Below are 13,891 nucleotides of genomic sequence, written 5' to 3'. Positions count from 1 at the left end.
GTTAAGGAAACTTACTTATTGTTTTGGAACGTGGGCTAGCTTAATTTGAGTTTGCGGTGAGTCTCTGGACACATACTAGTGTAGTGTGTTGTTCTAGCACAGCTTTATGCCAAAATGACAACTGCGACTGATTCTCATTGATTTATTTTTTCTGCAGAGTTAGCATGACTAGCCAGAATGGGCAGGGCACACTGATCATTAGGGATGTCAAGGAGTCAGATCAAGGAGCGTACACCTGTGAGGCCATCAATGCCAAAGGAATGATCTTCGCAATCCCTGATGCGCTGCTGATTTTGCAGTCCAACCCAGGTAACCCTTCACACTAAGCTCAACAGAAAGTATTATTTAATGATATAGAACATCCTTGATTCATCATTGTAAGCATTAATTCCAAATCCTGTGGCTGGTCAGGAGTTTGAATTGACAATGGAGGCCATTGACACAGGGATGGACTTCTATTATACTCCAGAAATCCACCTTTCAGTTTGTAGGCAAACCTTTGGTCCTGTTGTCTTTAATATTTAAGGATCAGTGGTAGCAATTTGCTCCCTGGCTTTTTGCAGAGGCGAAGGAATGGTAGATATCTCTTGACCAAACCAGAAGAGTAATCCATATGATGTTTCTCTTGCAATGAACTTGGATGACTCTGTGCAGCCGGGAACTTCCCAGTGGGGTGGATGGTGAAAAGAGGGGTAAAGCAGGGAACAGCTAGATAAGCAGTACGCCTTATACTGGGCGGGGGTGGGGGGGATCAAAAGTTAATCAGTTGTTGCCACCAATAGAATTATTCTCCACTCCAAAAATTCTCAGGGCCAGATGCCATTCATTGCCCAGCTATTTTTCAGCTTTGAACTCATATTACATGTTGTCAGTTGCACCCTGCTGTATCCCTACCTGACCATTAACACTGTCCACCCTTTTGCTTAAATTATTGAAATGCTCCCACAAGGCACAGCAAGTGTGCTTTGAGAGGAGCTAAGTCATGCAGAACATGCGAGGCTGGAGATCACTGCCTGCTCCGGGTAGAGCAAGCTTTTCTCAGGTGGTGGCAAGAACTCTTCAATTAGTGTCTGAACCACTGGGACAGGGACGGGAAGATTGATCCGCTGGGTTGGCACCTGTCCACCCTTGTCAGAGTGAGGGGAGGCTGGAACACAGGTGTGATGCCCCACATAGTTGTGCAGTCAGCAGATGCTTGGCACCAGTATGCCTGGTACTGGAAGCTGACTGGCAGAAATGGAATTGTGATCCAGCAAAGAGTCAGTCCTTTCAGGGGATGAAGAAAGAAAATTAAAATAAAATTTGTACAATTGATTTTGTGACATCTTCCTTTGACTGATTCTGCAACTGCTCCACAGGATTACATTGGCCTATTTCTGTGCCTTATATCCTTTCAGCCCAACTAGTCTGTGCCGGTGTTTGTGCTCCATTTGAGCCTCCTCACATCTTTCCTCATCTAAATCTATCATTGTAACCCTCTAGTCTAGCCTCCCTTAAATGCATCTACACTACTTGCTTCCACTCCCAGTGGTCACAGGTTCCATGTTGTCACAGAGATAAAAACAAAAAAACTGCGGATGCTGGAAATCCAAAACAAAAACAGAATTACCTGGAAAAACTCAGCAGGTCTGGCAGCATCGGCGGAGAAGAAAAGAGTTGACGTTTCGAGTCCTCATGACCCTTCGACAGAACTTGAGTTCGAGTCCAGGCTGGACTCGAACTCAAGTTCTGTCGAAGGGTCATGAGGACTCGAAACGTCAACTCTTTTCTTCTCCGCCGATGCTGCCAGACCTGCTGAGTTTTTCCAGGTAATTCTGTTTTTGTTTTCCATGTTGTCACCACTGTTTGGTTGAAGAAGTTTATTTCTATCTGCTTTCCTCCTTTAAGGCACTTCTTAGAACTTGCCTCTTTGACCAAGCTGTTGGTCATCCATCCTAATATCACCTTATGTAACTCAGTCTCATATTTCTGTTTTTATTTTAATTTCCAAAACTATCATTTCAATATTTTGTTATGAAGGTATTGAATTGACAGGTTGGCAGTCTACAAGTGGTTTATGGTGAATTTACAATCTCAACCTGGTTAATCGGCACTGTGTTCCTTACTTTTCCAGCAGTCAATTCATGACTTCTCTAGCCAGACATGGTGAAATGGGTTGTTCTTTTAATTCTTTAATGGTCTGAGTTGGGAGTGTGGGCAGATGGGGAGGGGCCAAGGGAGAGACAATTAAAAAAGGTGAATGGAAAATATCTGAAATAACTGAAAATCCTACAAGTAAATTGCTTTCAAACAAGCAAGGATGGACAAATGCAATTGTTTCAGAATGATGATATCTAGTCATTGAGATCCATAGAACCATAGAAAAGTTACAGCACAGAAGGAGGCCATTCGGCCTATCTTGTCCATGGCAGCCTGAGGACACCCAGGTGCCCTTTCTAATCCCACCTCCCTGCACCCAGCCCATAGCCCTGCAACTTACAGCACTTAAGGTGCAGATCCAGGTACTTTTTAAAAGAGTTTAGAGTTTCTGCCTCTACCACCAACTTGGACAGTGAATTCCAGACACCCACTACCCTATGCGTAAAAAAATTCTTCCTCATGTTCCCCCTACACCTTCTGCCACTTATCTTGAATTTATGACCCCTGGTTCTAGAATTCTCCACCAAGGGAAACAATTTTATCCTGTCCACTCTATCTATTCCCCTCATAATTTTGTACACCTCAATCAGGTTACCTCTCAGCCTTCTTTGTTCTAAGGAAAATAACCCCAACCTATCCAATCTCTCCTCATAGCTACACTTTTCTAACTCTGGCAACATTCTTGTAAACCTTCTCTGCACTCTCTCCAGAGCTATTATATCCTTCCTGTAACGTAGTGACCAGAACTGCACACAATACTCCAGTTGTGGCCCCACCAGTGTTTTATACAATTCCAACATTATATCCTTACTTTTATATTCCATACCTCTGCCACTGAAGGAGAGCATTCCATATGCCTTCTTTACAACCTTGTCTGTTTGAACTGCTGCCTTCAGGGACATGTGCACTTGTACGCCAAGATATCTCACTTCACCTACCCCTCTTAGTATATTCCCATTTATTGTGTAATCCCTGTAACTGTTTGACCTCCCTAAATGTATGACCTCACACTTGTCTATGTTAAAATCCATCTGCCACTTTACCGCCCACTCCACTAACCCATCTATATAATTTTGGAGATTATGGCTATCCTCTACACTATCCACTACTCAGCCAATCTTTGTGTCAACTGCAAATTTCCCAATCATGCCTCCCACGTTCACGTCCAAATCGTTAATATATAACACAAACAGCGAGGGTCCCAACACCGAACCTATGGAACACCCCTTGAAACAACTTTCCATTTGCAAAGGCATCCATCAACCATTACCCTTTGTTTCCTGTTACAAAGCCAACCTTTTATCTAATTTGCCATATTACCCTGAATCCCATGGGCTTTTACTTTCTTGACCAATTTGCCATGTGGGACCTTATCAAATGCCTTGCTAAAATCTATGTACACAACATCCACTGCACTATTGTCATCGACCGTTCTTGTCATTTCCTCAAATAATTCAATCAAATTTGTGAGGCAAATTTCTTCCTTTAACAAATCCATGTTGAAATCCATCCAGTTGTATAAATATCAGCTGATATTCTGAGAAAAACACAGGTGAAACAAAGTTGGGATTTTAGTTTCATTACCTCCTTTCCTGTTCCTCTCCAGTAGTTGCCTTTAATCTAACTAACTGTTTTGCTTTTCAGGAATCTGCTCTGAAGGTCACTTCAATGTGGAGGGCAGTCTGCAATGTGTTCCCTGTTTCTGTTTTGGTGCTACCAGGAAGTGTGAATCTACAAGCCGCTATAGAAACCAGATACATCTGCGTTTCACTGAGGAAGACAACTTTATGGGTAAACAATTCTAAATATTGTCTGCTCCTTTGATAGCAGCTTCTTGAAATCCTATCTTCATTTGTGCTTTGAAGACTTTTTTGAGAGATTTCGTCGGTCATCTTTCTGTCCATGTTAACTATGTTCCTCAAAAGGGCTAGAATGGAAAAAGGATACGCCACTCATTATTATGATATAACTTTATGAATGTGACTAGAAGGCCAGAAACCACAGTAGTTGATACCACATTAATACTGCAAGTTGTCTTATTGCACTTTTGGAACTGTTTCACTCTGTAGCAGTGATCGCCTGCAAGCAGAGTTTGCACTCAGCTGGTTTGTCTTAGGAGGGGGTGCAGACACATCTTAACATCATTCCCTCACTTTGCCTGATAACTGAAACAGCAATGTTAGAAATAGAATTTTCATCCAAACTCATGACTCAATGGTTTTGTTGGCACAATGAGACTTTCAACAGAAGTAGAGAGTAATTGAGAAAACGTTGCAGAGTTGGTGACTAATTACTAGTTGGCATAGGAATCTGGGAGCTCCCTAAATAAATACAAGATGAATTTTGTTACCATAGATGTCAGCGTATGAGTTGATCTTGAAGCCTCAAATAATCTCTCCAAAAATGGGCTTGATTTAAATGCTGAGTATTAAAAGTGAACCACTGGCATGGGTGTGTGGGTGGTCACCCTCTTTGTCATTCAGTATGTGGGGCCTGCTCTGTGTGGCTGTGTCTCCCACACATCTATGCAAGTCAGCCAGTATTGCCTGCGTGGTCCCTTGCACCGAGCTATAAGGTACTGGTAAGTAAAAAATCCAATTGTGGAGTGAAAAATTGGGGCTGACTACTAATGCGAATATAGCATGTCATAGCTGGAAAGGGAGGCAGGGGCTGACGGGGTGTTAACCTATACTCTGAGTATATGCAGAAACATGACTTTTGGGGCTGAGAAAATGGGCTCGGTGTTTTACAGTGCTTTTGTGAAGCACCTTGGGAAGTTTAATTACGTTAGAGGTACCATATAAATGTAAGTTGTTGTTGAACTCCAGTCTCTTGTTTATCCTCAGAGAATCGTCCTGTCCAACTCAGGCGCAATCAGCCTTGGTTGAGGATATCGTTGAACTAATCAGCTTTCGACCTTATTCTGAGGAACAATTGTCTTTACTCTCCTAGGTGTGAACGTGACAGTACCAGCTCAGCCAGTGACACCTCCCCTTTCGACCTCTCAGATGATTGTGGACCTTGACTCAGGAGAATTCCAGATGGTCGACCTCTCGAGACGGTTCCTCAGCCATGATTCATTCTGGACTCTCCCAAGACAGTTTCTGGGAAATAAGGTGCATTTGAAGTTTTTGAGATCTTCAGCTGTTGGTTAATCTCATGAATTTTGCCACCCTGTTTGCCCCTCACTGGAGGTTCAGACGAAAACTGGCCAGAATCATAGTCCTGCTTTTAATTATGAGTGAAGATTTATGAAATGCACACTTTGAGCTATTATTACTTGGCACAAACTGCAGTCACAGCTCATGAGTAAGAATAAAGAAGGGCTTTGTCTTGCTGATATTACAGATTATCCAGCTATCTAATTTCTTACCTGTACAACTTTGGAAGTATATTAGTGCAATGTTATCAAATGGGTCAGATGCGCTGTTCCTTTAAGCATGTGAGCCATTCGGCAGCCATCTTGGCAAGCCTGTGTACTCTCGCTTGTGATCACCCCCTGCCCTCCATGCCTAATGCATGAATGAACTGTGGTGGTAACTATTGGCATTTATCTTTCCCTTCCAAGAAAGGAAGCAAAAGAGTGCTATTCATAGCAGGAGTGATCGATTTCTAGGAAAACTGAGAGCCTCTTTAATTTTAATGGTTTCACTATACCTGCATAGTGAATGTCGGAATAATCATGCCTTTATTATTGTGGTGGAACACTTCTCAGGTGGACTATGGAGGCAGGGAGGTTAATGGGCAAGGGAGAAAATTATTCAATGGTTAAAGAGGAGAGAGCATAATAATGCCTGTTCGTTGACACCTTTATTTATTTGTTTTGGTGTAAGGCCTTCACATCTGAAGCTATCTTGTGACTGTTTCAAATTTACGAATTATCCAGCATTGACCATTCTGTGATTTGTTTTTCTCAGCTCTGTTTTGTCCTGAACTAGCCCTAATATTTTTTCTTTACTCAGAAGCACTTCCTACTATTCCTTGTGACTGATATTTCTTTATCTCTTGGAGCTTTTACTCAATGTGGCACAGTGTGCGATAATCCTAAACTTGTACAAAGATTGGCAGCAGGAGATATTATAAGTGTTGAATTCACAGGGAATGAAATTATTCTGATAAGTATTGCCTTGTTGGTCATTCCTTTGAAAGAGGCAGCGAGTTCTGTTTTTTAACTATCACACTACGAATCAAGATCATTTTTATATTCCGGTCCTAATCTCATCTCACCTTTGATTGTTGCACCTTTAATGCCTCCCAGACGCAACTGTGTACATTTCAAAGAAAATCCCTGACACGGGCACTGATTCTTCCCTAGTTAGAAGAGGCCTTCTGTGGTTGCTTCGTTCTTCTTCCTCACCTGTTTATACCTCGGTCCAAATGATTTCTGAGAATTTTGGTCTATTCGTTTCAGTTGATTCGACTGTTAAAGGGGACAGCCTAACTAAAATAAACTCCTTGCTATATTCGACGACATTTAGAAAGGCATCAAAAACTTGAAGGCTTTTGTGACAGAATCAGGGCTGTGACATATTGCGGTGTGATATTTAAGTTTTCCTTCTTTATTATTGTCTTGTTGACGAATGTTCTCATGGCTAATTCAGTGAGACTTGCAACAACATTATTCAGTGGGAAATTTATAAAGTGGATCCAAGTTTGTAAGCATTTGAAGGTTAATACCTGGCATTAGCATTTTATTTTGCATAAATTTCATACTGGCGTAATTTTGGTTTCTTGTGACCTAAAATTTATCCTTTTTAAAGATCCTTCTGTTTGCTCTCATTTCAGCTTGTAGGTTTAGTGAGGTAGATCCCTGATCCAGTGGCAATATCTTACTTTGATGCTTGGACCTATAGTCACAGGATCGCATGCTTGACTTTTTTTTTAGTAAAATGAAAAGCCTCAATTATCCCTGAGTAACTGTTAGTTTTATTTGCCATCAAGTGCTGCTTGCTGAGAAAGGCGAGTTTTTTTCTTCTGTATAGATTAATATAAAAGGCATTTGGCAAAGGAGCCAGTCATTAATCTGATTTAGCAATGCAGTCAGTCAAATCCATTGCTAAGTAGTGTTTTGGCCTTTCTGCTTGTGCTGTGGCCACTTTACAGGCCAACAGTAATAAGATTTATCTCATCACTGCACGTAAGGCAGTAAAATCTTTTTATTATCTTGATCAGGCAATTCAAGCTGACCATTATTTTGGTGGCGGTGGGATCTAAGCTGGCCTTAACACTGGACCATTGGGTTTTGTACCTGCAGTTTTCTCCAGTAATTTGGCATAATGCGAGAATTAACAGGATGAAGAAGAACATTTCATTATCCACCATTGATACAGTCATTATTAGGAATTCTGGGTTGCACCAGATATTTCTCTTAATGCAGTAAGAAACACTCCTGTACACAAACCCTTTCTTGCTATGAGCTGAATATGACCTTATACGCACAATGATATGTGCCTGGCTTGTCACCCACTTTATGTGATTTCTGCAGTACTAAATGTCAAAATATACAAATTGTATTTTAATCAATAAATGATGTAACTGTTGGGTTGCAAGTATAATAAAATGCCTAATGTGGGCAAGAAATCTTTGACTTAATGGTATTTACATGAGCTGGGTGGCGAAGGATTCAATATTTGTTTCAGTTAGTTGAAAATATGTGTATTAACTAGTCATCCACTTAAGCTGAGCTGAATCTTGATAGTTGGATATGTTAGTTTCCAGGTCAGAGAGTGCTTTTTATTGCAACTCACACATGTTTAAAGTTCAGGAAACCAGAATGACACCTGTTTTGAAAATGTGACTTGTCTTTTGCACAGGTCGATTCATACGGTGGGTTCCTGCGCTACAAGGTTCGCTACAGTGTGGCAAGGGGGCAAGCAGAGCCTGAGGAAAAGGCAGATGTGATCATAATAGGAAATGGAAGAAAACTAATCTATAAAATGATGGCCCCTACCCAGCCTGGTGTCGTTAATCAGAAGGAAATCCTGTTCACTGAGGTAAGAAGGGAATTTCCAATCCCAATCATTTTTACTTAAAATTCTCATCTTCCTCATCTGTAGATGCTCGTTTCCTGATGCGAGGCTTGTCGGGTGGAGCTGCATCAGGGCTCTGACAGGCCTTTCTGATGACCCAGCACATGAAATTTGGGTGTTCTGGGGTAGACTGGAAAACCAACTGCAGTTATCCAATGTCTTGTGTTAGAACCAACAGAATTTTGTTGGATTTCAACTCTTGTTTTTAATTGTTGTGGAAGCAGTTGAGATCCCTTGTTTCTTTCACAGTGGGTGCCTTTGATTAAAATGAACGCATGATCACCAGCACCAAGATTTTCTTTGAAGTCTTAAGGCCTTGAGGCTTTGATTTGCTAGCATTTGGGCTTGACGAATGAAAATAGGAAGCCCTTGTTCTAGTTCTGATTTCTCTAGTCTGGTCTCTGCTTTGAGTACAGTTTTGATCTCAAACAAATTGAAGTTTTGAAGCCTTGTTTTCTACAAAAGTGCAGCTTTTTAAATTTGTTCGAGCTCTTGTTTCCCCAATTATTCAGGGCATTTATACACAATTTGAATAAATCAATAACAAGAGGCTGTATAGAGTTTTTCGTGACTGTCGTCTTTTTATATTTTATTTTCTAATTTAACTTAAAAGTATTTAACTTAAAAGCTCATTGACTAGTTGAATTTTGGTGGGAGCATATCACTGCTGAAGCTCAAAGATGTATTTTTGCTTGAGGAGCAATTCAATTACTATTATTATTACTACTATTATTGGAATACTGTTGCTATTATCATGTTCACAGAACTTGGGATGAAAACTACAGTGTAAATAAAACAACAAATCCTAGTTCTGTACGTTTAACAAATTCTATTTGACTTACAACCACTTAAAAGAAATAAAAATTTCCATGGCTATTTTATGTTTTGACCCTGATGCGCAACCCAATGTTGTTTCCCTGATTAGTATGCATGAGTGACTTTTGGACGAAACTGGTCATGGCCATTCTTTTGAGTGTTGTTAATATGTTAACTCATGTAATCTGGGCATTTCTAGAGGTTGCACATCCTGCAACATATGTGATCATCAGTTAAGAGACTTGTAAGTGCTTTCTAAGTAGCTGACCAATGACATGGCTGTAATTCAGAGGGTTGTGGGATATAGGCCCTATCACATGGCTGTAAGTTATTGAATATCATATAGTGCTCCATCTTTGAGAATGTGAATTATGGGCTGTAACATTTTGTGGCGTTTGGTACCTAACTGCCTTGGCAAGTGATGACCTTAAAGTTGTTCTGAAATTGGTTTATGAACCAAGATCTTATTTAACCATGTCTCTGATAAATCTTGGCATCTATCATGCAGCCCAAGTGGACTTCTGGACATTTACTGTCTTTATTATCCTCAAAGAAATGCATTTTTTTAAAACTATGAGTCAAAATTCAATATTTAATGTCCAACGGTTGAAACAGGCATGATAACTCTTGTATATTGCTTTAAATGTTTCATGTTTTTTTTTAATAGGATAACTGGCAGCATGAGTCAGGTACTCCTGTGACTCGTGAAGATCTTCTGATGACATTGGTTAACCTGGACAAAATTATGATCCGAACAAAGTACGACAACAAGATGGCCAGCGTTGGTCTTAGCGACATTGTCATGGATACCACCAGTGTGGAATTCACAACTCTGGGAAAACCACAGCTTGTTGAGCAGTGCAGGTACCAGGCAGAGTTCCTCCCCACCTGGTGCTATTTTATTGGTCTCTGAGAAATCTTATTATGGTTGAAATTTCCTTTATCCAGCTTAACTGAAAATTGCAACCATTTCTACACTGATTTTTGCCCAATGGCAACTTACACCAAAATTTCCTGAGACTTTAAAAAAAATCATCAGCAGAAAACATCGAAGACAGTGACTTTGGGTTCCAAAGCATTTAAATTCTTTGTGGTAAATTTACGTTCATTCAGGATTGGCATAAGTGCAGAAAATTAGTGCTCTGCGCTCTTTTTTGTGAAGGAGTGGAACTATACTCATGAGCAAAGCGGGGCGTGTCATGTGCAACTTGGGAGTGGTGCAGATGTTAAGGAAATTTGCCTGTAGCGGCAAAGTGTAGAATAGGTGCAAGTCAGTTCGGCAAATCTCTTCTGAGAAGGTTTGGATGACCAACTCTTGCGGAGGAAATGAAGGGACAGCCTGCCCAGTAGGGGGTCTGGGGAGGTGGTCAAGCAAACAGGATGAGAGCAAGTACTCCACGAGCATGAAATTTAATGGTGTGAATTACAGGGCAAACAGCACCCTGGCACCATGAAGCCCGAGACGTGGGACGTGTGCTCAGATACAGGATGATTCCTTAAAATAAGGGGTGGTTGGTCACCCTGCTTACACCCTAGTTAACACCAATACTTCCTAGGAAATTCCATTCCTGTTGTGTTGATTACCGTGTAACACTATATTTATGAAAGGAACAACCTAGCATGTTTATGGGGACAGGAATCTAAGTTCAAAGTGTCGCTAATTTAGAGCAGATAAATATAAGGTAAAAATTTCTCTCTCTTTCAGGTGCCCTGTAAGTTACAGCGGTCTGTCATGTGAGATCTGTGCCCAAGGATTTAAACGTGTTTCGACTGGGCCGTATCTGGGTACTTGTGATGGCTGCAACTGCAATAGCCATGCCAGCAGCTGTGACAAAGTCACAGGATATTGTCTGGTAAGGACTTCAAACATTGCAGCAAGAAAATTCAGACTCCTTAAGAGAACTCTGGTGGCTAGTACTGGTGCACACTATCTCTTAACAAACATCATGTTGTAATTGGGAACAAGGAAATATCAGGGAAAGAAATTTAGCCATTCAGAGATTATTCAGTCATCTACTTTTTGTCATGGATGTGTGATGGCCCATGTACTTTTGGGGAAAAAAATGTGTTTTGTTATGTTGAAGTGACGGTCCCTTTAAGAACTAGGTTTCTCTGGGAGATGATTTCTGGTAAAGCAGCTTACTTTCAGTAACTGATCATATGACCAGCTTGCCTGGGAGGTCAACAAGAAGTTAATTATAGGGGTAAGTAGGTTCCTACATTTGGCTCTCTGTTCAAACAGTTTTAGGATTTAGTTTTTAGAACAAGCTTGCTACAGGGGCTATTTCTTTCTAGTAGAATTCAATTGCAATTCAGTGTACTGGCTAAAAGAGTTTAAAACTCTTGTCAACTGAAGGAATTTACTGACAGTAAGTTAGACTCCTGGGTTAGTCAAGCTCAGGAGAGAGAGAGTGAGTTTTAGATGCAAGACTCCAGAGTTAAAGAAGATGAGAATCAGGAGAGTTCTGACCCAAGGTGACAACGCTTAAAATGTTAATGATACCCGCGTTGAATGGGGAGTCTGCATCAATGGCAGTTGGAGGAGATTTGAAGGAACAACCTTGCTGGAAGCGGAAGGCCCAATAAATCTCAGCCCTTATACAAATTGTTGAAACAGTACTCAGACCAAGTAGTTAATCTGATAAGTACCTGACTTGAGTTACTGGGGGTGTAAGCCAAATGGATGTATGATGAAATTTGAGTTAAGCAGTTTAGTTTAGAGTCCATGTTCTTTGTGCTGTCTTTTAACAAGTTGCAATACTGGTTAACACACTGTTGTAATCGGAAAGTATAACTACCTCTTCCTAAAGAATTCCTGCAGCACACAGACGGACACACACACAGACAAAGGACAAACAGAGTCTCTCTGCAGAGACGGACTCTGCAGGATGGGTGTTATAAAATAAAGGATAAAGTCTGCTGGGTCTCAATACTGTTGACCTAGAGTTCCCATGTGTGAAGATGGGCCAATCCTGCGGATGTGTGGAAGTTCTCACCCACTGGTCTCAGCTTTGCAGGTCCAAACGCAGACAGGTTACTCTCAGATGAGGGTTCTCTAGCTGCACATGGATAGCCCCACACTGCTTTTGGCATGATAGAGAGAGAACCAGCTAGGTCAGCCTTCCTTCCTCAGCTTGATCCGCAACAAGACTGCCTTCAAAACAAGCAGGTTCACTGCTTAAGTTTTTTTTCCTCTTACCCATGTGATTTCCAGTAAGTTACCAACCTTCCTTTTCAGTTTTTTTTCTCGCCATCAATTAAAGTGATTGCAGTTTAAAACAAACAGCCAAATCTTCCTCAAGTACCATAAAGGTCAGGTGATTTCTTGGAAGAGGCCTGCTTGGTGTCGGTTCCAAGGTGAACTTAAGACCTTTTTTTAAAAAAAAATCCCAGGTTAACATCCAAATGGCCAGATCATGCCATTTCCTTCCATTTTGTAAAAGAATAATTCACTCTTGAGGGATATGATTCTAACAATTTGTACATGGTAGGTTAATGTATTTTTTGATTTCTTGATTTGTGAATGGAACTACATTTTTGTCTGAACTTTTGGGCTAATCAAGGCCTTTTTCTTAATTCTTGAAATAGAGGCGTCACTGACAAGGCTGGCATTTATTACCCATTTCTAGTTGCCACTGCCCTGAATGACACAAGTCCTTGTAGGGAAGATGCTCCCATGATGAGCTAATTAGTGAGTTCGATATGGAGATGCAGTAACAGTGAATGAATGATTGTGCATTGCTAAGCCAGGATGGTGCGTGATTTTGGGAGTAACTTTGAGGCGATGGTGTTTCCAATGTACCTGATGTTCTTGTTCATCATGGAAGGTGTGGGTTTCGGAGGTGCTGCCAAAGAAGCCACAGTGACTTGGTGCATTGCAGCTTAGATCCAGGAGCATAATTATTATGTTACTGGATTTATTGGTCATAAATAATAACCCTGGCACCTTGAGAATTTCAAATCAGGTTTTAAAAACTCTGCCAATAAGAAAGCAGTGCCAGTAAAAGTGGCTATGAACTTGTTCGATTGGTGTAAAAGCCCAACTAGGTTCACTATTACCCGTTAGGGAAGGAAACTTGACCTCCTTTCCTGGTCTGGTCTATATGTGACTCTAGTCCCAGGCTAATGTGATTGACTCTTAACTGCCCTCTGAAATAATTTATCAAACAAGCCAGTTGTGTAAAACTGTTGAAAAAGTTAAGTGGGTTGGTGCTTGGGGAATGGAATGCACCCACATTGGAGATCTTTGATCAGTTACAGGCCAGCCCAATTCAGAAGAAAATACTTCCTTCTGCCCCAGAAATTTGTTTAAAAGAACATCCCATCTGCACTAGTGAACTTTCTTTCCTTTCCCCACACTATCCAACTTCACTGCCTCTGGGGGAGTGTGCTAATTGTACCAGTTATCGTACCCGTGCTAACACACAGCAAAATCAGAAACATCTGCAAGTATACAGCAAATGGTGCTTGGTAGGACAGAACTTGAATATTGCTGAAAAAAGAGACATGCTGTTGAAGCTTTTCATCTTGCACTCATCAGGACAGATTCACACATGCCAAATTTCAAAGGGAGCAACAATTTATGCTGCATCAGAAAAGGATGGCATGTCGATTCAGACTGTTTGAGGCATTGCCATGAAGAATGCACCAGGCAACTATTGTTCCTCAGGCTTTTGTTTAATTCAAAAAAGGCGCAATGCTTGGGCATGTTCCCCTTGCCTGCCTAAGACAGATCCCTGTGCATGAATATATGTAGCTTCTAGCAAGCATATGTGAGCCAAGTTTTGAGCCCAGTTGATGATCGCAAATTGGTCGAGAGTGTAATTCTTAGCATACTCAGGATTGCTTGGCAATTGCTATCCAATCACAGAATCATGTCCAATGTTAGTCATTATGTTCTGAGTTTT

The 13,891-nt window shown here is 41.0% G+C and overlaps 1 protein-coding gene across 4 annotated transcripts in view; it reads left to right on the top strand.

Annotated features, from left to right (window-relative positions):
- hspg2 (heparan sulfate proteoglycan 2) overlaps positions 1-13,891 on the top strand; it is a 519,883-nt gene that overhangs the window by 226,684 nt on the left and 279,308 nt on the right. For all 4 annotated transcript variants that reach the window (XM_041206462.1, XM_041206463.1, XM_041206461.1 and 1 more), the window contains 6 exons: positions 158-309; positions 3,784-3,930; positions 5,092-5,255; positions 7,953-8,132; positions 9,652-9,848; positions 10,690-10,837. In XM_041206462.1, the coding sequence (XP_041062396.1) occupies positions 158-309; positions 3,784-3,930; positions 5,092-5,255; positions 7,953-8,132; positions 9,652-9,848; positions 10,690-10,837 (988 nt within the window). The remainder of the gene's footprint in view (positions 1-157; positions 310-3,783; positions 3,931-5,091; positions 5,256-7,952; positions 8,133-9,651; positions 9,849-10,689; positions 10,838-13,891) is intronic.

This window comes from Carcharodon carcharias, chromosome 15, assembly GCF_017639515.1.
Source record: "Carcharodon carcharias isolate sCarCar2 chromosome 15, sCarCar2.pri, whole genome shotgun sequence".
Taxonomy (NCBI): Eukaryota; Metazoa; Chordata; class Chondrichthyes; order Lamniformes; family Lamnidae; genus Carcharodon; species Carcharodon carcharias.
This window is presented reverse-complemented; position numbering and strand designations above follow the sequence as displayed.